The 26,969-nt window shown below is 36.2% G+C and overlaps 1 protein-coding gene across 30 annotated transcripts in view; it reads right to left on the reverse strand.

The window, feature by feature from the left end:
* Window positions 1-26,969, reverse strand: part of dlg2 (discs, large homolog 2 (Drosophila)) — a 1,682,723-nt gene that overhangs the window by 436,328 nt on the left and 1,219,426 nt on the right. For all 30 annotated transcript variants that reach the window (XM_039744362.1, XM_039744355.1, XM_039744358.1 and 27 more), the window contains one exon: window positions 23,286-23,339. In XM_039744362.1, coding sequence (XP_039600296.1) covers window positions 23,286-23,339 — 54 coding nt within the window. The remainder of the gene's footprint in view (window positions 1-23,285; window positions 23,340-26,969) is intronic.

Below are 26,969 nucleotides of genomic sequence, written 5' to 3' on the forward strand. Positions count from 1 at the left end.
TGGAGACAGTGACTTTTGACTTTGGGGAGACTGGGGGGTTTGGTGGCGGTGAACTGACTTTTGTAAATATATTGTAAATAAACATGGGATGATGGATAAAACGGTGTCCGCCTGTGTATGTCCGGGCCGTCATATTTCACTATATATATATACCCTTTGGGGTGCGAGCAGCTGTTGCTGGGCGTGCCAGAATCCATCGAGGAAGAAAAATGAAAAACATTATTTGTACAAAATCTTAATTTATCTATCCATTCCTAAATAATTAAATGGGCAGGCTATTTCGTATCAGTGCAATACGCTGCTTGTTAAAACGGATGACTTCCGCTCTTACGTGCACGTAGTGCTGCATGGGCATTATGAACTATTGTATCTATTCAAGTTCTATTTAAATTTTAAATATAAGTAATTTTTATTTAGTCGACAGAAATATGTTTGGTAGGAATGTAAGTTAAATTTAGTCAACATTGCATTAATTTTTCTTCACCATAGAAATGTAAAGACTAAATTCAACTTACATTCTTACCAAAGATACTTCTGTCCACTAAATAGAACCTACTTATATCCAAATAGAACTTGAAAAGATAATTTTTTTCGAATCTGAGTGCTTTTTTGATCGACTTGATGCGCACTGCATCGAGCCCCGTGCTATTGTGGTCTCGGCTGCCTGCCTCAATAAGTCACCGTCACTTCGCTCTTACTTTTTTACCGTTCATTTAATTAAAATTAGCTAGGAAATACCTCTGCATTCCAGCAACTAGCTCTGCATCTGAAAGATTGTTCAGCACAGGTGGAAACGTTGTAGCTTGTCAAAGGTCCTCCCTTAAGCCCACATCTGTGAACATGTTAGTGTTTCTGACAAAGAATCTTAAAACTTGAAATGTACAGTAGAAAACTTCCATGAGCAGTAGCAATAATTTATCCATGTTTTTTGTTTGTTTGTTTTGTTTTTACTCAAGAGTTTGTGCAATTTTATTATTTGACTTATTTATTTGGCACACTGCAGTTTCATGTTGCAAAGCAACTCTTTTTACGTTTTGTGGATACGGTATTATACATGGTTATGCTCAGGATATGTCAGCCCATTTCCACTGGAAATGCCTTTTGGTTAAACTGTCAGCAAGGAATTTGCATTTGCACTGTTAAATTTTTATATAGCTTTAATCCACATAAAAACAGCTGCTTGTTTAAGTGGAAATAAATTGAAGGTTTTTTTTTGCACTAATAAAGTTGTGGAGTTGTAAAGTATTTTGTCTCGCGTCAATCATATCGTCAGTTATATAGTTATCACAAATGTTCAAATATATATTGTGATAAATATTTTTGGACATATTGCCCAGCCCTAAAACACAGTATGGAATAAATAGGACATCTACAGTAGCTCAAATGATACAACACTGGGTGTTCGTTCTGATTTCCATGTACCAAAGATATAAGCATTAGGATAAATGCCATTTCCTAAACTGGTCTGGTATGAATGATTGTGGGCAGTGTTGGTAGAACATTACTTTTAAAAGTAAGGTACTTACATTACTCATAAAAAATATCTAAATATGTTACATAGTTGCCTATTACATGTAAATAATGCATTATAAACAGTGAATTGCTTTTGCATTACATTTTCCTTCTTTTCTATGAAGAGCTGCACATTTCACTGGCGAGCATTTGTTACTAAACTTTAACCCCATATATTAACCATCATTAAAACTGACCAGAAACACAGCCAAATTTGACAGTATTCTTATGTTTTACTGAAGATTTGCGGTATGAACACTGGCTGCTGTGCTACCAGATCGTACTGTTTCAACAAATAACTGAAATAAACTAAACTGACATATAGACTGTCTGTCTAATTGTGCCCTGTAATGTACCGGTGCACAGTCAACCACATTTGCTTCTTGCTTAACACATAGTGCTGCTGTGATAATCACTGCCTCCCTGTAATCCAGTGCAGTGCAGGGCGAAAGGTATACTTAAAATGTTTGCTCAGTTCTTCTCATTTCATTTCATTCTCATTTCATTGTATGCTACACTCATGCTTAACTTCTTCTTTCTCTAGCTGTCATGACAAAGCCGGAGCATGCGCTTGCACAGTGATACTGACCCCAGCAGGTAATATCTTTGCAAAAAACACAATACTCTTGCAAAATAACTCAACATACATATATTTTCTGAGTGGTGGGAATAAGCTTCTGTATTAATGCAGTAATACATATTTGTGTTTTTTTTCTAAGTAATACAGGTATTTCTACTTCAGTAAATAAATATTATATTAAGTTACGCATAAAATAAATATTACATTAAGTTATTCATTACTTAAGAAAAAATAATTTGACTATGAAATACACAAAGCTTTTAATGCATTACCTCCAAATCTGGGCAGTTTAAGTGACCCATGTTCAAACAGGTTCACCGACAAAAGTGTGATAGACATATGAGCCCCGACAAAACCGCAACGGACAAATGAGCGCCGACAAACCCGGTAACTGGTTTTCGACAAATGCGCGCTGACAAAATCGCCACGACAAAATTGAGAGATAGGCCAAGAGAGTTGGACGCGTGCGTGCGCATTATGTACACATTATGTACACATTATGTGCTAGGTTATAACTGTCATAACTGCTGATGGCATGCCGCGAACAAATAACTCAATCAAGGGTTGGCATAACACATCGTATACAAAGCGGAATTACCAGCAGTCAGGCAGCCAGCAAGTCTAAATACGCTCAACTATCAAGACGTCTTGCTGCAATTCTTCCTACATATGCAGGGCATGATCTTAAGGACTATCTGCGTGCCATGCTGATGGCATGCCGCATCTCATAATATTGACTTCTAAAATAAACATTATTATATATGCTTTAAACTAGTAATTCATATGTAATGAAACTTTTGCGATTTTGTCTGCGCAATTTTGATGCCGCGTTTTAATTGGCGCTATTTTCTTGGCGCTCATATTTCTATCGTGCAAATGTCGAGTCACATTCAAACAGCATGCCATGCCCCGCCACCCACGTTGCCTTTCTTCACCAGCGCCTGAAGAATCACCACGGACACTTTGGTAAGTGCAATAATGTCATGTAACTTATTTTTTAACAAGTAAGTGCAATAATGTCATGTAACTTATTTTTTAACAATATGTAGTAATAAAACAAAAGGTGTGAAGTCTAAGAATTACACACACGTCTAGTACTTTATTTACATACTACCTTTTAAAAATTGTGGGAAATATTGTAGTGGTGCTAGAGAAAAACTTTCATGGTAAAAATGCAATAGTAACGAATGTGAAGTGTATAATCACCACTGATGATGGTAAACAACAAACATTTTAACACAAGTTGTAACGAAAGCTCATTTGAGAGAGGCTTACACTTGGAACCAACTCTTCAGTAATGTATTCAAAGTGTACCCTAGATGTGCTGCCACATCTGTGCCTCCTATGCTATGTCAGTTTATGGATTATTATCATTATTAATATTGTTGTTGTTGGATTACTATAAATGTTGCAATCTATATTTATGATGGGTCAGTGTCCATGTACATTGCACTGTATTACACATGCTCCTCAGGTCTGGACCCAGGGATGCTATAAAATAGAAACTGATTAACGAGTGCAGAATGCAGCTGCTAGAATCCTAACTGGGAAAAGAAAATCCGAACACATTTCTCCAGTTTTGATGTCACTACACTGGTTGCCTGTGTCATTCAGGATTGACTTTAAAATACTGCTTATGGTTTATAAAGCCTTAAATAATCTCGCTCCATCTTATATATCGGAATGCCTGACACGTTATATTCCAAATCGTAACCTTAGATCTTCAAATGAGTGTCTCCTTATAATTCCAAAAGCTAAACTTAAAAGAAGTGGTGAGGCGGCCTTCTGCTGCTATGCACCTAAAATCTGGAATAGCCTGCCGATAGGAATTCGCCAGGCAAATACAGTGGAGCAATTTAAAACACTGCTGAAAACACATTACTTTAACATGGCCTTTTTATAACTTCACTTTAACATAATCCTGATACTCTGTATGTTCAATTCTTCATAATAACTATTCATGGTGGCTCTAAAATCCGTACTGACCCCTACTCTCTCTTCTGTTTCTTTTTCCGGTTTCTTTGTGGTGGCGGCCTGCGCCACCACCACCTACTCAAAGCATCATGATGCTCCAACAATGATGGACTGAAAGCCAGAAGTCTACGTGACCATCATCATCAGGTCCTTCCATGAAAATATGATGATTTATGTTAGGTAGAATGCCCAGAGGGGACTGGGCGGTCTCTTGGTCTGGAACCCCTACAGATTTTTTTTTTTCTCCAGCTTTTGGAGTTTTTTGTTTTTTCTGTCCACCCTGGCCATCGGACCTTACTCTTATTCTATGTTAATTAATGTTGACTTATGTTTATTTTTTATTGTGTCTTCTATTTTTCTATTCATTTTGTAAAGCACTTTGAGCTACATTTTTTTTGTATGAATATGTGCTATATAAATAAATGTTGATTGATTGATTGATTGATAAGTAATTTTGCAATATTTTGTTCATTTCTGGAATCTGGTTCAGGTGTTAGTCACAATATTTCACTTCAAATGTGTTTAGTTAAATGGGTAGGCAGTTTTTAGCTTGCAGACAACTTTAAAAAACCTAAGGTATTTAGAGAAGCATGCAGACAATTTTTTGTTTTATATTCGATTTCCTATACATAGTATTGTTTGCAATAACAATTTTGTACATTTTATTGTTTTAAACCTAATATTTTTTATTGTTGTACATTTTTGTATAAAAATAATTTTTATTTTTGTCCAATGTTCAGAGAATGCACAGTTTCGCTAAGCATGTAGCAACATGGATTGTACATGAATTAAGTGAATTATCTCACATGGATATATGAATATATGGAATGCTGGGGAGAATGGGCAGTTAAAATTTACTGTGCCTCAGGTAGCAATATGAAAAGTCCTATGATCATTGCACTCCTTGTCTTCTGCTAAGTGTTGCTGACTTGATGACACATTGGTGGCAAGAGTAAATGAGGTTTCAGAACAAAGAGGAGTAAATGGCAAGTTGGAAGAGTTAAAGAATCTCTACAACAAAAGTCTGCAGTTAGACAAAGATACAGCTGAGACATATAAAACAAGGTGGAGGAATGTCGAAGGCAATTGAGGAGAAGGGATACTATAAACAGTGGATAGAAAACAAATTCAGAAGCTCATAGAGCAATCTTTAAGGAAGTGAAGCAAAATGAGAGAACAGTTGCAACAGCATAAGAAACCAAGAGAATGGAGTTGGCCCTGTCAGTGACCATGTGTACCATCAGTCCTAAATTAGTATCTACTTTCTTAAATACCTCTGGGGTGGGGTGAGTTTTGAGTGGGCGCAGGTGGGGTTGTTTTTTCTTCAAAATTTCATTATGAAAATGTCTTCTTTTCTGTTACTTTACTATTTGCTTGACATCAATAAAAAATTGATTACAAGAAAAAACTTCTGGTTTTAGGGCGGCACGGTGGCGCAGTGGTAGCGCTGCTGCCTCACAGTTAAGAAACCAGGGTTCACTTCCCGGGTCCTCCGGGCACTCCGCTTTCCTTCCACAGTCCAAAAGACATGTAGGTTAGGTGGATTGGCGATTCTAAATTGGCCTTGGTGTGTGGGTATGTTTGTGTGTCCTGCGGTGGGTTGGCACCCTGCCCAGGATTGGTTCCTGCCTTGTGCCCTGTGTTGGCTGGGATTGGCTCCAGCAGACCCCCGTGACCCAGTGTTCGGATTCAGCGGGTTGGAAAATAGATGGATGGACTTCTGGTTTTAAGAAAGTATTTGTTTAATTGCTTTTTTACTCTCCAACCGGACACTGTACATTTTTATAGATTATTTAATATTTTATTAATTGATTAATTTGCACTGCACCTTTGGGGACTATTTGTTCTTTTAATGTATTTTTTAATAAAAGCACTTTTATGCACCTACAATGCATCCGGAAAGTATTCACAGCGCATCACTTTTTCCACATTTTGTTATGTTACTGCCTTATTCCAAAATGTATTAAATTCATTTTTTTCCTTAGAATTCTACAAACAATACCCCATTATGACGTGAAAAAAGTTTACATGAGGTTTTTGCTAATTTATTAAAAATAAAAAAATTGAGAAAGCACATGTACACAAGTATTCACAGCCTTTGCCATGAAGCTCAAAATTGATCTCAGGTGCATCCTGTTTCCCTGATCATCCTTGAGATGTTCTGCAGCTTAATTGGAGTCCACCTGTGGTAAATTCAGTTGATTGGACATGATTTGGAAAGGCACACACCTGTCTATATAAGGGTCCAACAGTTGACAGTTCATGTCAGAGCACAAACCAAGCATGAAGTCAAAGGAATTGTCTGTAGACCTCCGAGACAGGATTGTCTCAAGGCATAAATCTGGGGAAGGTTACAGAAAAATTTCTGTTGCTTTAAAGGTCCCAATGAGCACAGTGGCCTCCATCATCCGTAAGTGGAAGAAGTTCAAAACCACCAGGACTCTTCCTAGAGCTGGCCGGCCATCTAAACAGCGATCGGGGGAGAAGGGCCTTAGTCAGGGAAGTGACCAAGAACCCGATGGTCACTCTGTCAGAGCTCCAGAGGTCCTCTGTGGAGGGAGGAGAACCTTCCAGAAAGACAACCACCTCTGCAGCAATCCACCAATCAGGCCTGTATGGTAGAGTGGCCAGATGGAAGACACTCCTTAGGAAAAGGCACATGGCAGCCCTCCTGGAGTTTTCCAAAAGGCACCTGAAGGACTCTCAGACCATGAGAAACAAAATTCTTTGGTGTGAATGCCAGGTGTCAGGTTTGGAGGAAACCAGGCACCGCTCATCACCAGGCCAATACCATCCTTACAGTGAAGCTTGGTGGTGGCAGCATCATGCTGTGGAAATTTTTTTCAGCGACAGGAACTGGGAGACTAGTCAGGATAAAGGGAAAGATGACTGCAGCAATGTACAGAGACATCCTGGATGAAAACCTGCTCCAGAGCACACTTGACCTCAGACTGGGACGATGGTTCATCTTTCAGCAGGACAACAACCCTAAGCACACAGCCAAGATATCAAAGGAGTGGCTTCAGGACAACTCTGTGAACGTCCTTGAGTGGCCCAGCCAGAGCCCAGACTTGAATCCAATTGAACATCTCTGGAGAATTCTTAAAATGGCTGTGCACCGATGCTTCCCATCCAACCTGATGGAGCTTGAGGGGTGCTGCAAAGAGGAATGGGCGAAACTAGCCAAGGATAAGTGTGCCAAGCTTGTGGCATCATATTCAAAAAGACCTGAGGCTGTAATTGCTGCTAAAGGTGTATCGACAAAGTACTGAGCAAAGGTTGTTAATATTTATGTGTTTACCTCAAGTAAACTTTTTTCACGCTATCATCATGGGGTGTTGTGTGTAGAATTCTGAGGAAAAAAATGAATTTAATTCATTCTGGAATAAGGCTATAACATAAAAAATGAGGAAAAAGTGATGCGCTGTGAATACTTTCCGGATGCACTGTACCCCTTGCTTTGTGTGAGTGTCCTCATCCACTAGCTCATCCAATGGGTACGTCATCGGCAGCAGTGTGTTCAAGCGGCTACCAACCCCCACCATCAGAGATGTTAGCATTACCTTCCCAAGTCAATGTGCATTTTTAGGGATGGTTCCTGTCTTGTTTACTCAACACTACCAGGGCATGCTCCAACTCCCCTGAAATTGTTTATTGGACTAATGGATTAAAGATTGTTGGATGGAATGACTTCCTGTAGGCATAAAGTTCTCCAAACTGGCAAATAAGCACAAAATTAACTTTTGGAATTAACTTTAGGTAGAAAACATTGTAAACTATCATTTTGCTGCCTTGAGTTGCATCTGAGTTGGTTCAATTATGCCAGGTCAGCATCCAGCCTCTCAACCCACCCAACCAATGGATAATTAGGTAATGAAAAGTGAATTAACATTTTTGCACTGATTATGATTTACTGAGAGTGGAATGATGGCATCCTATTACTGCTGCTACCTCAAGGATCCAGTATCCAGGTTCTGGACCTCTCATTCAGTCATTGTTTGTGTACTGTTTAATGCTTTGCACCCATTGCTGCCGGAAGAGGTTCTTTAGCACTTTGAGCTACATTATTTGTATGAAAATGTACTATATAAATAAATGTTGTTGTTGTTTTTGTTGCTGTTTACCAACGAGAGCCTTACTGGGACAATGTTAGAGATTTTGAAAACTGTTACGTAACACTTTACTTTCTATATTTTTTGTACATTTAAAAGGGCTGCATTTATTAAAAAAAAACATGCAATAATTGATATATACATTATTAATAGCCAAACAAGTTACTTATTGTATAGACCTTTTTTTTAATTAAACTAATTTTCATTGTTCATCTAGCAAAAACACATCATTCTTGTTTGAAAAACTGCTTAGCAGAATATAATACAAATATGTTTTAATGCATGTGAGTCAGATAACCTTGCAAATTAATTCAATGGTTAGACTCCAATGCTCTTCAAAAATATTTTTTTTATCATTGAAGAATGATTGTGCTTTGCTATTTTTTTCCCTGTGTGGTACACTCAGAACGGACACTGCTATTACAAAGCTCTGGATACCTCACATAATTGCTACACCAACAGCTCATTTTCAAACCAGTCACGTTGCCTTCCCGAGCAGGCACTTTCATCTCATCAATGCTTAACCCAATCAGACAATCAGTCTAATCTTAGAAGGACAAAAATAAACAGGAACTTTGAAAATGTAGCAATTTATGAAGAAAAAGCTCCTTGTTTATTTCCACTGGACCTTTACCAGATTCAGTGTGTAGGCCATTTGGTAGGTAGAGGCCAACTGGCAAGCAGCAGTTTCTTCATGAACAATCACAGGGGTATGGAGTGGTTGTGGATGAATATTTGTATGATATAAAAACTGTATATTATTTGTTGGAGAAACAAAGTAATTTGTAAAGTACATATGAAATATTATTTTCTTTGCTCTTCTTTTATTATGATTGCATACAATTATTGGACAGATTTTTGAAGTTATACATGATGAAACAGTTTTGTTTGAAGTTATACATGATGCTTGCCTAGTGCTTTCAAATGAGTAATGCAGTTTGTTTCCTTCTGATTGCCTTTCACATATAACAAGAGGAAAATAACGCAATTTTCATTACACCTTATGAATTGCAACCTTATCTGCTTGTTTAAAAAAAGAGCATAAAAATAGTTGAGAAAAAATTGCCAGTGAAGTCTGACGTCAAGTGGGAGTGAACAGGTCTCCATGGTGATTCAGGGAGGACCAGTGAGAGTCTTCTGTTTCAAAAATGTTTGCATTTTGCTGTTATAATAATGATGCCATTTCCACATGTTTTTATTATTAATATTTATAATTTCTAAATGAATAAAGTATAAAAATGCTCACATATATGCTTTATAAATAAACTCTATAAATGTAGCGCTAATTCACCTATGTGGATGAAGAGAATTGATCTTATCATTATCTTAAAATCCCATTGGCTTCTTATTATTCAAAAGTGCCAGTCAGTGTCAGGTGAATCCTTAAAACCATTTCACTTGATTTAAATTGGATAATTGGATGTTATTTTCGTGTATATATATATATATATATATATATATATATATATATATACAGTATACAGTATATATATATATACATATATATATATACAGTGCTACCTCGGTATACGTCTAATTTGGAATAAGTCCAACTTGGTATACGTCCTGTTTAGAGGCGAAATTTTTTGCTTGGTATACAACCTTTGTTTGGAATATGACTCGTGTGCTAGAACAACACGTGTGGTATACCGGGCGCGCGCCTTCAAAAAAAGGGCCAAGTTTTAACCTGTACAGTAATCCCTCGCTATATCGTGCTTCGACTTTCACAGCTTCACTCTATCGTGGATTTTATATGAAAGCATAACTAAATATATAACGCAGATGTTTCGCTGCTTTGCAGGTTCTGTGGACAATGTGTCTTTTTACTTCCTGTACATGCTTCCTTAGTTGGTTTGCCCAGTTGATTTCATACAAGGGACGCTATTGGCAGATGACTGAGAAGCTAACCAATCAGAGCACGCAGTTAAGTTCTCCTGACTGAGAAGCTAACCAATCAGAGCATGCAGTTAAGTTCCTGCATGTTGAATGCAGTGTTAACCAGGAAGTCTTGTCTCGCTCATTCAGCATCAACGTGTTTCGCTGTGTAAAGAGTTAACTTTTGTGCTCTTTTGTGTTTATCTTTGTGCATAGTCAAGCCCTTCATTACGGCTCCAAAACGATCTGCTACTGCTTCAGGGGCCATGCCCAAGTGCAAACAGAAGATGTTAATGATTGCCGAAAAGGTAAACGTTTTGGTTTTGTTGAAGGCTACAATTCTTTTTATTTAAAAAGTAGTAAAGAAATATAAGATCTACGGCCGCAGTGTCCTTTTAACCAGGGTGCAAAAAGAGTTGTAAGTGGAAGTAATAAGGCAGTAGTCTGGATGGAATCTGCTTTAGGGATTTGGATTGAAGACTGCCAGAAGAAGAACAACGGCAGTGCTTCACAATCGCCTGAAGAGGTTCCTTTGGAAGAGCTGTAACGTTCTCCTTTGTTGTGCAGTAAAATTAAACTCATTGTTATCGGACAAGTCATTTTCATTTATTTCATCTAATTGCTTTTGTATTTATGTATTTTAGTATTAAGCAGTGTTTAAATTATTTTATACAACCCCATCAATGTATAATATGTCAATAACAATAGGATTTTTTTTTCATGAGAACAAATTAATCATTTTCCCATTATTTCTTATGGGAAAAATTTGTTTGGTATAAGTCCTGTTTGGTATAAGTCCAAGGATCTGGAACGGATTAAGGACGTATACCAAGGTACCACTGTATATATATATATATATATATATATATATATATATATATATATATATATATATATATATATATATATATATATATATATATATATATATATATATATATATATATACACATCCCCCTTGCTAAAAAAAGCCCACCCACCTACCTGAATGATTACAAGCCGGCAGCACTCACTCCAATCATCATGAAGTGTTTTGAGAGAGTGGTGCTGGCCCACATTCAGAGCGGCATACCGGACACTCTGGACCCCCTGCAGTATGCCTACCGGCCCAACAGGTCCACCGCACTACATTATTCCCTCTCCTATCTGGAGAACAAAGACTTTTACAGACTACAAAGACTAGAGCTCCACCTTTAACATGGTTATCCCCCTTAAACTCACCCATACACTGTCTGCACTTGGCCAGCACCCCATCCTCTGTGACTGGCTCCTAGACTTTCTGACTGGCAGGCAACCATTATCACAAACACAGGCACCCCACAGAAATGCGTCCTCAGCCCCATCCTCTACACCCTGTTCACCCACGACTGTGTCGCCTCCCACAAAGATAACATCATCCTAAAGTTTGCAGATGACACCGCAGTGATTGGACACATCACCTATGGGGATGAGGCGGCCTACAGGGAGGAAGGTGGACAGTCTGACGTAATGGTGTGAGGACAACAACCTCACCCTCAACACAGACAAGACAAAGGAGATGATAGTGGACATGAGGTTTGAACTGGAGAGGGTGAGCAGCATTAAATACCTGGGCGTCTACATCAGTGAGGACCTCACTTGGACACTTAACACCACACAACTGGTCAAAAGGGCTCAACAGCCCTGTACTGTACTGTCTGAGGAGGCTTAGGAAGTTTGGTATGTCGACTAAGATCCTTGGCAACTTTTACAGCTGCATTGTTGAGAGCATCTTGACCAGCTGGATCACCGTGTGGTATGGCAACATTACTGCTATGTACCACAAATACCTCCAGAGAGTGGTAAAGACTGCTGAGAAGATCACCAAGACCCCACTGCCCTCTCTGCAGAGCATCTACAACTGTAGAGACCTCAGGAGAGCTGCCTTGATCAGGGACCCCACCCACTCCCAACATGAACTGTTCACACTTCTACCCTCAGGCAGGAGCTATAAAAGTATGAAATACAGTACTTCCAGGGTAAAGAACTCTTTCTTTCTTTCCCAAGGCCATTAGACTCCGAAATAACTGACTGGAGTTTATAACCATAGGCCATCTCATTCAATTTACCTCACACAACTGTATTTGGCTTGTCCATCACACACCTACCTGCACATTACACTTTATACTTCTATTCTGTTTTTATGCTTTATGCTGCTTCTGTTACTTATTATTTATGTTTGTCTTTATATGTTGGTTTTGTGATTTGGTGTGGAGAGCAAAGAAAGAATTTCATTGTACATGGAAACGTGTTTCCCTACTGTGCACATGACAATAAACTTGAACTTGAACTATTATTAATCTACTATTAATTGTAATATAAAAACATATTTAACATTTTACCCTAATTATGAATGTTATTATAGGGCAAAGGTGTCAAACTCAATTTTACTGAGGGACAAATATAATATTATGTATAGCCAATGCAGGCCAGAATCAGCAGCAGATTCACAGGTAATGGGTCTCTCTGTATAGACTTTATTACGGCCCTATTATTTGACTAGAAAAAAATAGATCTGAATTTAACAGGAAACTGGAAAAGGACACTGTAACCTAACACTGTTACTTTAGATTTCAAATGCAATGTGTGGCTTGTGACTACAGGTTTTTGTTCCAACCAAGTTCTTTTTATAATTGGAAACCAAGCCTAATAAAGCAAGCTGTTATTTCCCAGTTTTTAGGTACATTTGCATATAATGCACAAAGCATCTGTTGCCTATGCCTGCCTGCCTGTCTGCCCACATAAAACAACTTAGCCCTGCCCCACACATAAAACAACTCGGCCGAAAATTGTACTGAGACAGTTACATTTTTGTTCAATTTTTAGATTGCGCTGTGCACAGTTTTAACATTTCAAAATCTTCTATTAAAATGCATTAGTGAATTTGACTTATCTGTCTTAAAATGAAGAAACATTCTGTGCAAAATTTGGCTACAAATTATTTTACGGTATCAATTTAACTTGAGCAGTTATGCCAACTTGTATATTTTGCTTATTTTCACCTCTGATATCTGCTACTGACTGCAGACAGACCCCTCAATACTAGTTAATGAAACATCAGCAGACTACAGGTGGAGGTAGGAAATTACTATCACTGGCTGATTGAGTGCGCATGGGACTTTGCAGTATGTAAGCAGTTATGCACTAAACCCCCATTATCTGCAAATTATAATGATTAATTACAGTATTTTACTGACACTATAACTTACTACGGTGACAAGAAATCCCAATGACAATGACAGTCCCAATGTCATGCTTTGTGTCCTGATAACTAATTGAAAAATAACTACATTTCTCGGTTTCAAATGGCTACCCACCTACCCACCACAAATGTCATCACAATATATTCACTACAGTGTGCACAAATCTCCAAAGAGGAACTCCACTTCATTAAGATCTTGTGTTAACTTTGAACAGCATCACAAGGAGGACCAAAAAACACACAAAAACAGCCACTTATTTCTTTCCACTTCAAGCACTGTGTGCAATCAAATATGTTTACTTGTGAAAGTGTCTTTTTTCCTGTACCCTGATCACTCTTTGATGATGTTGATTCTAAATTGAACCTGTTTGAGTACATGTGTTTGTGTGAGTGGGTTCTGTAATGGACTAGTTCCCTATCCAGAACTGGTTGCTGGCCAAGACTGCGACCCTCAATTGGAAGGTTTCAAGATGCTTTATTATGTTATGTTACAAATTCTTAATATAAAGCAATTTCATAATGCAGAATAAAAATAAAGCAAGTGCATTTTACAGTATATATTAATAGAAATCACTTGTATGCCAATACCAAAATCACTTTTTGTGCTAATCAACTAAAGCTGTAGAACACAAATGATTTTATTTTTACATATGATATTCATTATTGGTTAATTTATTAATCTAAATTAGCTCAGTATAAGTCAGTATGGATATGTGCATGAGCAGGCCTGATGATGAGCTGGCATCTCATCTACTGTTGGCTCATATTTAGTAACTGGTGCTACTTGGACAGACACTGGCTCTCTGTGGCCATGTACAGGATGAGGTAGGCAGGTTAGCTAATGGAAAAATAGATATCAGCAATTTAATTACAGTTCTTTCCCTTATACATCATTGTATGATTTTACTATATTACTGGAAAGTACTGTAAATAAGAATTCGATGAGTCTGATTATATACCCGGTGAGCTGTGAAGTCTGAATCTGCAAACACAAGTTAAATCACCTACTGCTTCATCGCTCTCCTATTCCCAGTAGGATGTAATAGCCAACAATTTATCTGCAGCTGAGGCAATAACTGCAACTCCCTGTATTACATGAATGCCCAGCAAGATTGAAGAGAGTGTCACTTGTAAATGCAATAGTTTTTATGAGAGGTTTATTTTTATTATTTTTTTAATATAATATTGCAGTTGTTGATATTACTACTGGGAAGCATGATGGAAGACGCCCTGATAAGATAATATTGCTCAATGACACACTGAGTTACACTAAACTCAATAATGATACACTTAATAGTTTGTAACAACTAAAAATGACTAAAAAATGACTAACAGAACCACATAAAAAATTATGTGACCTTTTCATTTACTTTTGTAATAGTGTAAAAGGTTTGTATGGGAAATCAATTTACATTTATAGGTTAAACAATAAAGCAATCTATTAGATATGTAGCAAAATATTCATCCAGATTGGAAACATTAGTATAAATATAAAAGGTGTACTATAAGCTAAACATGTAAACCAACTTTTGGCTTTACCTTTACTTTCTGTTCTTATAGGTCAGGGGTGGCGAACTCCAGGCCTGGAGTGCTTCATTGGCTGTAGGTTTTCATTCTAACCCTTTTCCTAATTAGTGACCAGTTTTCACTACTAATTAACTTTTCCCCCATAACTTTAATAGCCCTTTTAGAAGAGTTCAGCCCTCTGAATTGTTTCCTTTCTTCATTAAATGGAGCCAAGCAGAAATGAGATATGAAACTAGCTAGCAGATGACCAGATAAACTTGTATAGGGCTTCAAACTCCAACCAATTTCACTCCACTCACTTTCTTAATGAGAAACCAATTCTTGTTGTTAATCAAACCCGTTATTTAATTCCATGGTTTGCTGCTGCTCTCATTCTGCCACAGCACACATTTCAAAAACTGTTGTTTTTATGTTCTTTCTAAGAGCACTGTCAAAATGTTTTGGTGACCTGAGAGATCAGCCATACCAAAACCATCACCTTTCTTTAATTTCAGAAATTGTGTAATGGGCACAGGGGAGCTGGTCATGTGGTGGCTTGTTTTGTGTCTCATTATTGTTTGGCTGCTAATTAAAGAAAAAGAAACAACTATGGGGCCTGAGTCAAGTTAATTAAAAGAAGTAAAAAACTGGTCACTAATTAAGAAGATGGTAAGAATGAAAACCTGCAGCCACTGCGGCACTCGAGGCCTGGAGTTCACCACCCCTGCTATAGGGCCTGCATGACACCAACAGTCTGCTAGGATTTTCTCCAAATTTTTGTTCATAAAATTGTTAACATTAGCTCCTACATGGACAGTTGTTTTTGCATCACTTTGAACCTGAATCTCTCCCTTTTTTGGCAGAATTAGTCACTTAAACTCACAACTGTTATCACAAAATGATGTTTTTGAAGTAGTCTGGCCTAGCATTTTGGACATAAATAGAGGTCTTCAGACTGGTTCAGTCAATGAGATTTTTAAGCATACTGTGGTGCAGCCTTTAATTGGAAAAAACAAATCTGGACTTTACAGATTTGTCAAATTTCAGACCCATCTCCAAATTGCCCTTTCTTTCTAAAATTCTGGAGAAGGTTGTCTTTCTATAGCTTCAACCTTTTTAAATGAAAATGGCATTTTTGAGTCTGCACTTTTAAGGTTTCCAAATGATCTCTTTTTAATAAGTGACTCTGGGGATACTGCTATCTTGTTGCTTTTAGATCCGACTGAAGCATTTCATACAGTTGACCATGACATTCTTATCACTCATTTGAGCAGAATGTGGGTATACAAGGAATTGCTTTGGAATGGTTCAGGTCATACCTAACATGTGAAACCTTTTCAGTCAGCCTGGTCAATTTCTCCTCCTCGATGCCTATCACTTGTGGGGTCCCTCAAGGATCCATTCTGGGGCCTATTCTTTTTTCACTGTACATGTTGCCCTTAGGGTCCATTTTTTAAAAACAATATTTCTTTCCATTGCTACACAGATGATACACAGATATATGCACCACTGAAACAGATCAAAACAAATTCTCTTAAACCTTTATTGGAATGTCTAGAGCATAGTAAAACATCCATCCATCCATTATCCAACCCGCTATATCCTAACTACAGGGTCACGGGGGTCTGCTGGAGCCAATCCCAGCCAACACAGGGTGCAAGGCAGGAAATAAACCCTGGGCAGGGCGCCAGCCATTAAAACATAGATGTCACTAAATTTTCTTAGTCTAAATGACAAGAAAAACAGAGATGGTGTGTTTTAGACCTTCTGATCTTATTTGTACTACAGAAATTAATCTTGGCCCCTTGACAACCTACTGTAAACTCTTCGCAAAAAATCTTAGTGTGATTTTTGATAATGTCCTCAAATTTGATAAATGAATTAACTCCATTGTTAAAGCCTGTTTCTGTCAGTTCAGGATATTGGCTAAGGTCCAGCCCTTTCTTTCTATACATGATTTTGAGGCACAAATTCATGTGTTTGTCTTTTGTTGGCTCGACTATTGCAACTCAATATACATTGGAGTTAATCAGTTATCTCTTGCTCATCTTTAGCAAGTCCAGAAAGCTGCTAACAGGCTTCTAACAGGAGCACAAAAACAGAATCACATCACACCAGTCTTAGCTTCTCTTCATTGGCTTTCTGCTCTCTACAGGATTGAGTTTAAAATTTTCCAGTTTGTTTTTAAGTCCCTGAATAGTTCAGCCACCTTTTAGCTTACTGACCTCTTACACTCTAACTTTCCTTCACGATGACTGAGGTCCTCTGACCAGAAGTTATTGGTTGTGCTGAGATCTAGACTTAAGCTTAGAACGGAACATGCTTTTGCAGTAGCTGCCCCTAAGCTTTAGAATAGTCTACCTTTTTATATTAGCTCAGTACCAACTTTGGTCACTTTTAAATCCTGCCTGATAACCTTAGCCTTAGCTTTTTCAGCTTGTATGTTATTATTTAGTTTTTGTTGTACTATTATATATTTTATATTATATATATGAGTCTCAAAACATGAGACACAGCAACCAGGCAGGGTCATGGCCAAGTAATACTGTTCCCTGCATTTATAAAGTTCCTTGCTTCACCCATTGACGACAGACACTTATAGCGCGACCGTGATTGGTTCGGATTTGTTTTCCCGGCGAGCCGCTGCAGCACTGGGAGCCCATGGTTGCTCCAGCAATGGATATGCTGCCTTCCATAGATGCGGCAATCACGCTTTGGGATGCTCTTCGGCGTGTTGTCCCATTGGGGGAAGTCCCAAAAGAGTGTATATACTGTATATACTGTTTTTACTGGTGTATTTATGGAAACTATGCAGCACTTTGGTCAACCTCTGTTGTTTTCAAATGTTCTCTATAAATAAAATTGACTTGACTGCACTTGATTTACTTAAACAATGAAATTATTGAAAAATCAATAGGGTGAATACAGGACAATGAAATACAACCCTGCTGCCTATTGTAGTCTTACTATACAGTATGGGACTTCAATGCTTGTCTACCAGGTAAAGATACTAACCCACTTGACCAGCCTTCATTGCACCAAAATAATCCCCCTTTCAAATCCCACAGGGCAATGTAAATTGTCACACCTTAAGCAGGAGATCTTGTGATCTTTTGTGAGTTTTGTACTTGCTCTACATTTATATTAATTATCATACTTTACAGTTGCAGCCATTAAAAACACACAGTGTGAACTCTGCTGCATTATTTCAAGTGGGAATACTGTATTATGTGATTGGATGTTGTAAATTCCAGGTGTGTCTATAAAAACCTGTGGACACAAGAACAGAGCAACTCTGCAAGACTATTTTGGAAAAATACACATTTGAGGTGCGACATTTCAGAAAAAGCAAAGCAACTGGGCTGTTATGACAGGCTTTCTTATGCCTTTTTCTGCATTTTATATTTCTCTATAATCATTGAATCTGTATCACATAAATGACCTTTATGCAACACTGCATACAGAGTTTGTATAGCTCTCTATTCAACCCTCCAGTGTTAACAGATATCTTACACTGATGGTGACAGTATAATCACAATCTTATCACATGGCTTCAATAAATATTAAATTTAAATGTATGTCCATTAAATAAACTGGCTAGAATAACAAAATTACAAAATTGAATAAACTCAAAGAAACATGACTAGTGGTACGCATTTATCTAGGATTCCTGTTTATGATATCTCATGAAATGATGCAAAGAAAATCTTAAAATCCAATCAATGCAGGACATCACCTTTTACAGAAAGAGGATTACCATGGAGAACTTTTATGTGATTGTTTCACGTCATTATCTCCCATGCTACATTGGTTTGGGAAATAGTATTGTTATTATTGTTGTTGTTGTTAGATTATAATTTATGTTGTAGCCTATAAGTTTCTAAAAGTTTTTGTCCACCCATCATGTTTATTAAGAGTCATTGCCCATGCTGTCCACTGATGTTCCACTTTATTGGTAAGTATTTTTTAACCCACTCATCTATTTTTTGTAGTCATTTATGTCAAGTACAACTCTGAATGGTGAAAAAGCCTACCTCTTTAGAATATAGCAGAAAGCAAGCTGGCTAGCTCCATTTTTTACTTACCTCAGCTCGCTACAAACTTTATTCAGCCACGCAGAGCAACTTTCATTCAAACTACAACGTTAGATGTAAACAAATTAAACTTAAAAAAGTCTGTTATTCTTATAATGGTAATAGCTAATAAAGTTCTTAAAAAATAATGTCAAGCACATTAAAACTATTACCTACTTTACTGTAAATCACTGGGTTAAAGGCTCTGATGAATAAAATATTTGTGAAGAAAATGGAATTCATTTGTGTACATTTTCATAGAATATTTATGAACTGTATTGCTACCATCTTAACAGAGCAAGATGCAGAGGACAGGAAGATATGGAAAAAAAATATCCGCCGTGGAAATCTGGGAGCAGCCAAAAATATTGTATGGTTTTATCTTGTAATGTGTCCTTGAAAGGCCTAAATGGCACAATTAAATAACATTTTTATTATTACTGTTTTTATTTCCTACTAAAAAAATGATTTTGAATTTTCTTTACCAGAATGTAGTGAGAAGTGAAATAAAATAACACCTTTTATTGCCTAACTAAAAAGATTACAATATGCAAGCTTTCAAGGCAACCCAGGTTCAGGTAAGATGTAATGCAAGCCTGAAAAACACCCATCATGGATATGCTGTCTTCCATAGATGTGGCGATGCTAACAAATGTACAATTTGGGGCGAGTGTAGTACAAGCAGCACACCACAAAATAACATAGTAATCTTCATTCAGTTTGAATAGTTGCATTTGCAGCTCTACCCAAGAAAGGGGTTCAATAGCAACAATGCTTATGTTTGTACAGTTCCCACCTTTAAGCCAAAATCTGGCTAGTACAAACTGAAGTAGTGGGGACTTTATCCATCACTTAACTCAAAAGAATGTTGATCAGACCTCTTATTTGCTCAATTAGATGAACACATTTATTTTGCTGGTCTCTTTGCCTTGTCTGCATCCTGTTTTGCATTTCAGTGAGGTCTGAACTATAGTCCACATAGAATTGAACAAATGTCTACCATTAGGATAAAAATATTTAGGGTATCTATTGAATTTCAAAAATGACTATATTCTCAATGACCCAGGCCAACTTTCTGAGGCCACTGGACATAACAGTCTAATTGAATGATACATGAAAACATACTCATTAGTCAGAAATGTATTACTGAAGTTTAATTTTCTAATATATTGGGTATACTACAAACATCAAAGGCAATGGGGAAACTAAATTCTAAATTACAGTACCAAACAATTCTGGATCAAAATCTTAATATAAATATACATGCATCTTTAGTTTCTAAATAACATTAAGATTAGCCCTTCTTCTATAAATACAATGTAGACCTTAGTAATGTGCCTACGGTGTATAGAAAGAGTGCAGTTTGTGCAAGAGCATTATGATATATTACATATATATATATAGGATTATGTGAATTTCCCCTTGGGATTAATAAAGTATCTATCTATCTATCTATCTATCTATCTATCTATCTATCTATCTATCTATCTATCTATCTATCTATATATATATATATATATATATATATATATATATATATATATAACTTGGAAAAACTAAGAGATTATTAGAAAAGTTAATGTAAACTTTCTACATTTGTTACAAGGCTCCTGTTGTAAGAGGTGGTCTCCAAATATGTCTGTCAAGTTTAATAAATTGGTGTTCATGAAAACTTCTAAATGAACCAGAATATAATGATCCAAGAATGTCCTTTCTTGGGCTGTATGTACCATTTTTCAATATACGATTTTTTTGTAATTCAAATCCTTTTGGAACTCATATTCCGGGAGTTCATAAATCATAATAGGAGCAACATATGCTAGCAACAACAAATTTCAGTTGAAATTTATGAAAAGTAGACACCCCTAAAGGCAGCATACTCAATTTGAGGTTATAGTTTATGCAGAGTACAATATTCAGGCACTAATTCCTGTAGACACCTAAAGTCTAAAGTTCTTAGTAGAGAGTCACATTCTCTGGCCATGTTTGCAACATTGCAATGGATAGTAAACCTTTGATATGTGAAGTTACGAGTTTCCAAGATTTACAAACTCTAGCCCAAGGGCCATTATGTAGCTGCATAAACAAACTGGATCAAGGTGCAGGTTACAGTTACTAAGAAAATAAAGTGGTTTATATACAGTATCTAGACACATAAAAATTGGCAAACTCATAATGCTACAATTATGAACATTTTAAGATTCAGTTGCATAGGAAATGCATTTTAAATACTTTTCAAAATCCTGATTTACTTGTCTCATCTTTCCGTTTTCTTCAAGATGGTAACTAGAAGCAGGATTTATTTTAATACCCAAATTATTACAAAAAGTATTGATAAAGTGCAAAATGAATTGCAGACCTGTATCCAATCTAACCTAAAAATATAGATAGAAAAACATCTAATAAAATAAAATAAAATAACTATACTCCAAAATGATTTAAATGAGCTGCTTTACAAAATCAATTGATCTATATGAAAATGTCAGAATAAAATTGTGAAGGTAAATATGTAATAAAACCCACTTGAATCCAAGACTGCTCAGTCAGAGCAGCACTAGAACTGAGAGACTTAGCTGTATCACAGTTTATTTGATTTTTAATTACAGTACATTGATATTAACAATTTCATTATGTTGAACATTACAAATCACTAAAAATTAAGCCTTTGGTATACTACTTCACACCTGTATGTATCATTGGACACCAAAAAAGCCTCAAGGTGAATTCTACTGTGAAGAATCTGTAGAGATTCCACATAGGTCTACTTATTTTAAACATCTAAATGATGCCACTGATTTAAGAGATTAGCCAACATGACCTTATGTTGCTCTGTTATTCTGATAACACACTGATTTGCTTTGTCATGCTTTTATCACTTTTGATGGCACTACTGCATTTCTCTGTTTAATGTTTCCCCATGTAACGCATACCAAGAGGTTTCAACTGGATTAAACAAAATATTATTATTACATCACTAGTCTGCATACTAATTTATGTAAGCTTCAAGTCAAAACAACTAGCATACACAAGGACGCTACGTAGATCACAGACTGGATATCTAAAAGCTTTTTCATGTCCTAAGTAAAGCAGAGAGGTACAAAACTTAAGCAGTCCCTATGGAATGCCACATGAACAAATGGTCTTAAAAAACTGCAAAATGCTGTCTAATTAGAAACAGTGATCACATATAGGTAATTATTTTCCTCAATTTAGTTCAGATTGGAGGAAAGTTAAAAAGCAGCCACCTGGTACCCTAAATATAATCCATGATAACTGATGCAACCCATTTTTATTTTCGAATAAAATAATCTGACACCTCAATATCTCTCTAATCTGTTCCACATTTATACGCCTACTCATACTCTTCGATCTTCTTATTCAGACCTCCTTGTTACACCCTCTGCTATTTATCTACCATGGGATTTAGAGCTTTTAGCTTCATTGCTACTAAACTTTGAAACGCCATCCCTCAGGATATTCACAGCATTGATTCACTTCCCAATTTCAAAAACAGACATAAAACTTATATTTTTAGACTTGCCTACTTCCATGATTTTGCTCCTTGACTATATGGTTTTTTAACTTTTATTATTATATTTGGATAACATTATTTTATTTTAATTGTTTTTATTGCATTGTTCGCATCCTTGAGTGCCATGAAAGATTCTTTTAAATAAAATTAATTATTATTATTTCTGATAAAGTATATCTATCTATCTATCTATCTATCTATCTATCTATCTATCTATCTATCTATCTATCTATCTATCTATCTATCTATCTATCTATCTATCTATCTATCTATCTACCTGGGGACAGTCTGCTGACCTGAGCACCTTGCCTTATACTAACCACATATCCCACATCCCGTGCAAACCTGCATTTGCAATTTTACAGATGCTGCCTAGTAATCTTTTGGTTACTTTGAAAAAATAAATATTTTTACATGATTTCTTAGATAATAAAAATAAAATGGTGTCTTCTTTGGTTTAATTACTAACCTTTGAAATGACTAATGATAATATATTTTTGCCAAAGCATTTTCAATTGGTAACTCAAAATTCTGGGCTTATTTTGGACACCATTGCTAAACTAATCTTGTCATTATCTTGAAATGCAAAAAATCTGTTAAGTAGAGTCTGGAAGATGCTGGATTTGGTATAACCTACATGAACAAATTTTTAATAAATAATATTGGGACAGACTATTATGATGCAAAATCTACCAATTTACCCGAAACAGGTTGAAAAATACTTGTAATCCATATAAATAAGAAATCTAACCATTTTTAGTCTACTTTTTTTAAGTTAGCATTATTTTCCAATCAATCAATATAAGAAACCAAAATAAACAGCTTATAAAGCAAAATAAAAACTGAGTTTATTCTATTAAGCTCAGATGTTTAACAAACCATTTAAAATTAGCGTACTTACATATGGCACGGTGTCTAGGGTTTCTGTGTTCACAATTATGGGAGCAGGGCTGGCCTAAATAAGGTAAACAGAAAGAATAGATCAGGCTCCATTTCACTTCATTTTATAAAATAAGATTATTAAATACAGAATGACCAATTAAAATTAAAATATAATTAAAAGAATATAGTTTTGTCCATTTTTAGAATTATATATATCAAAAGGAATCAAGCATTAAAAAACTCCAAATGCATAAATATCTGTTTAGTAAATAAGGCAAACATTTATAATCTTATGAATAAAGGACTTTTTTTTTTTACATACATTGAACAATAATGTTAAGTACAAAAATAGAAGAATAAGGTATTTTATTAACGTAAGTTTTATTATCCATTTTTTACTATTCTTGGGATGTGAAATAATACATTTAAAACTTAATACATGTTAACTAATTTGTAATCAAAATGTTTATTCAAATGAGAAATGGCTTCCGGTATCGAAAATTCTTTAAACAAATGACTGAGCAGAGCTATATTTCCTAAAATCAATTAATCTTCATGATTAACAAGCAAATTTAAGATGCATGTATACAACTTAAAAAATTATGACAAAGCATAAAGTACAGTTTAGTTAAACCTGCCCCTGAAGCCACCTCCAAAAAAGCATCATGAGTTGATAGAAAAGCATTTGATTAATAATAATATAATTATATTTTTTCCATTATTGGCCCTTCAGAAGAATGAAAAGCACTTATGAAATGTAAGTAAATGTTACATCATAATTTAATAACGAAATACAATAAAGAGGATACATAATCACAAAACTGGACACATATTGTTTCTAAGACAAACTCAAAGAAATGACGGACATGCCATAAAAGAAAAGTACACTTGTTATTCTTTGGTAAAGAACACAGTTGCTTTTCTAAAAAAACAAAGTGGGGCAATAGAATGAAGAGTGTAACACACCACCTGGACAGCCTGGTAAATAAAGTATTTAATTTATATAATAAGTTATTTTCCCATAATCATTAAAATAAATACAATTTTGTGAGGCTTTATAAAATTCCATACTCCTTGACAGGGTGCACTGTGTGTTTGCTTCTCAAATACTGTATATATATTATTATATGTGATATTACATATAGGGAAAGGTAATGAAGACAGAAGAAACACATTTCCATATATCTATAGCTATACCTTGCTTTCCACATGTTGTGGGTCTGCTGATGTGCTGGGCTGTATTGTTCGTCAGCCATTGATAGTTAGTTACAGATGCCCAGAGATATGTACGGGGGATATACCCACTATCACCCAGTGGCTGTCCAGCACTTATCTCAATGTTTCTTGCTTTTTGACATACAGCTGAATTGGCTAAAAGAAAACAGAGATGGTACACCCAGGGCATTTTGCCTGGTTATCCGTAAACAGTGCTTAGCGATTACAAGTTATCCTGTATGTTTAATGTAAAGAGCCCTTTTGGCAGGTATAAAGAAGCTCCAAGAGGTTGTGAGTATGAATGAGTATAAGCTACAGCTCACTGTTTAATGTAAATATTATGAAAGCGTAGAGTTCTTGAGCTGCTAGTCAGAAACACAGACAGAGAATGCAATGGATATTCTTCTGTGTGAGATTATTGCGCAATCAAAAGATATCAACCCCCATTTTCCCAACGATGAAAGTAAACCTACTGGTTATGTTAAAACACTTGTGTACTATGGCCAGCCAGTCATCCTGGCCAATACCCCCAGGCCGCCAGGTGGAGCTCTCCCTGCAGCATGGAGGTGCCCTGAATTCCAGCAGGGAATTTTGGACATTGGAGTTTTCATCCACAGACCTGCTGGATCCCACAGGGGCTCCTAGAGGACGCTGCAGGGAAGGCCAAGTATTGTTATGTACCCTATAACCCGGAAGTACATGTTAGTCACAGCGACAGGGGAAACTACGTACTTCTGGGATGAAGAAGAGGACTTTTGATCTGACCCGGAAGTGATAGGAAGTCATGTGGACTGAAGGATCAGAAACACTTCCGGGTTAGGCAATATAAAAGGACTGTGAGAGATCTCAGAAGCGGAGCTGAGCTGGGTGGCAGGGTGGCAACGCTTCTGAGAGTGGAGGATTGTTTATTGATTAGTTTTGTATTGTGTATATGAGTATTGTGGAGAGGAGGGTGCTTTGTGCAGTTTTTATTAATAAAAAGTCAAATTATTGGACTTTTACCTGGTGTCTGACGTAATGTCTGAGGGTTCAAGGGGACGATAGCATCCCCTATCTGTCACACACTTTAAAAAAAAGTAATGTATATATATCAGAACTGATCTATACAAACCAATTCATATATATCACAACCAATGTATATATCTGAATAGATGATTTTTTGCGCTACAGAAATGGTGAAAGGTTTTTTAAGCCTTGTTTCAGATAGGTACATTACAGACAAAAATAAACAATATGACAGCTTGTAACTATGAGAAGCATTTTCTTTTCTTGTATGCCATATGTGTTAATGGTATATATTTTTGTACATATTATACTAGTTAAAGCATGTATTTTAAGGACATGTTATTTATTTCAGCATTTTGTGATCACTGAGCCATAAGCCTACAGAATTTTTGTTTTATAAAAAATGAATAGTTAACACATGTGGGCTATAGTTTAATTATAAAAATACACTTTAATATAGGGTATAACAGCTTTATTTGTCTGGTTATCCAGGAGATTAGTGTAAAAAGTTTTTTAAAGTGATAAAGAAAATCCAAATCGACTGAGTGACGAATTTAATGAAGTAACATTAAATTTGTGGTCGGTATCAACAACAACATTTATTTAAACATAGGTATCGGCCTTAAAAACCTAACCTGAGCAAACCTAGTGAATGCCATACTAGAACTGGGCTGGAACGTATCATCTCCATCATTAGGATCACATCCAATTTGCAGTGCCAAGTTATGAAAAATAGGAGAGTGTGTGTGCCTGGCTGGACAAAGGACAAGGTACCCCTTCACCTTACGCCATATTTCTAAAGCATAAATAATTAGAGGACCCATGGGAGACGTGACAGAAGCTCTGATCAGCTGCAAGAAGTTTTTTGAGCAAACCATGGGATGCGTGAATAGTGGAGAACAAAACAATAATGATAACCATGCTGTAAATAATATTACATTACATCACTTTACCTCTTTAAATCCACTTAATCCTATTCTGACTGAGAATTGTAACGGGGTCTCTTCTGGCAGCACTGGACACATACCTGGATGTGGCGTCAGTCCATAGAAATGTATTTTGTGTCTTTTTACTTTTCCCTTGTGAATAGGAAAGCAATAATATACCAAGCATAAATATATTTTGCATTATTCATATTTGCCCACAAATGAAAATATAGTAATAGACACCTTTGACAAAGGCAATATGATCATTGCTCCTGCAATAAGAGAGTGAATACAGTTTAAATATTACTGCTGGCCTCATCTTGGCACAAACCCCTTGATCCCTAGATCTTAGCCGGAAAACAATATACCTTATGTATATTGTGTTTTGATATAAGCAAAGTGTATATCTTCGAGTGCATGATAATGTCCTGCAAGGTCAAATTGGATCTATATTATAAGTTTAATATTTATAGCACTTAATGCATGATACTAATGTAATGTAATTTAAATTAAATGTTTATTGTTGAAACGACATTTTTTAATAATTCATTCATAAT

This window comes from Polypterus senegalus, chromosome 2, assembly GCF_016835505.1.
Source record: "Polypterus senegalus isolate Bchr_013 chromosome 2, ASM1683550v1, whole genome shotgun sequence".
NCBI lineage: Eukaryota > Metazoa > Chordata > Cladistia > Polypteriformes > Polypteridae > Polypterus > Polypterus senegalus.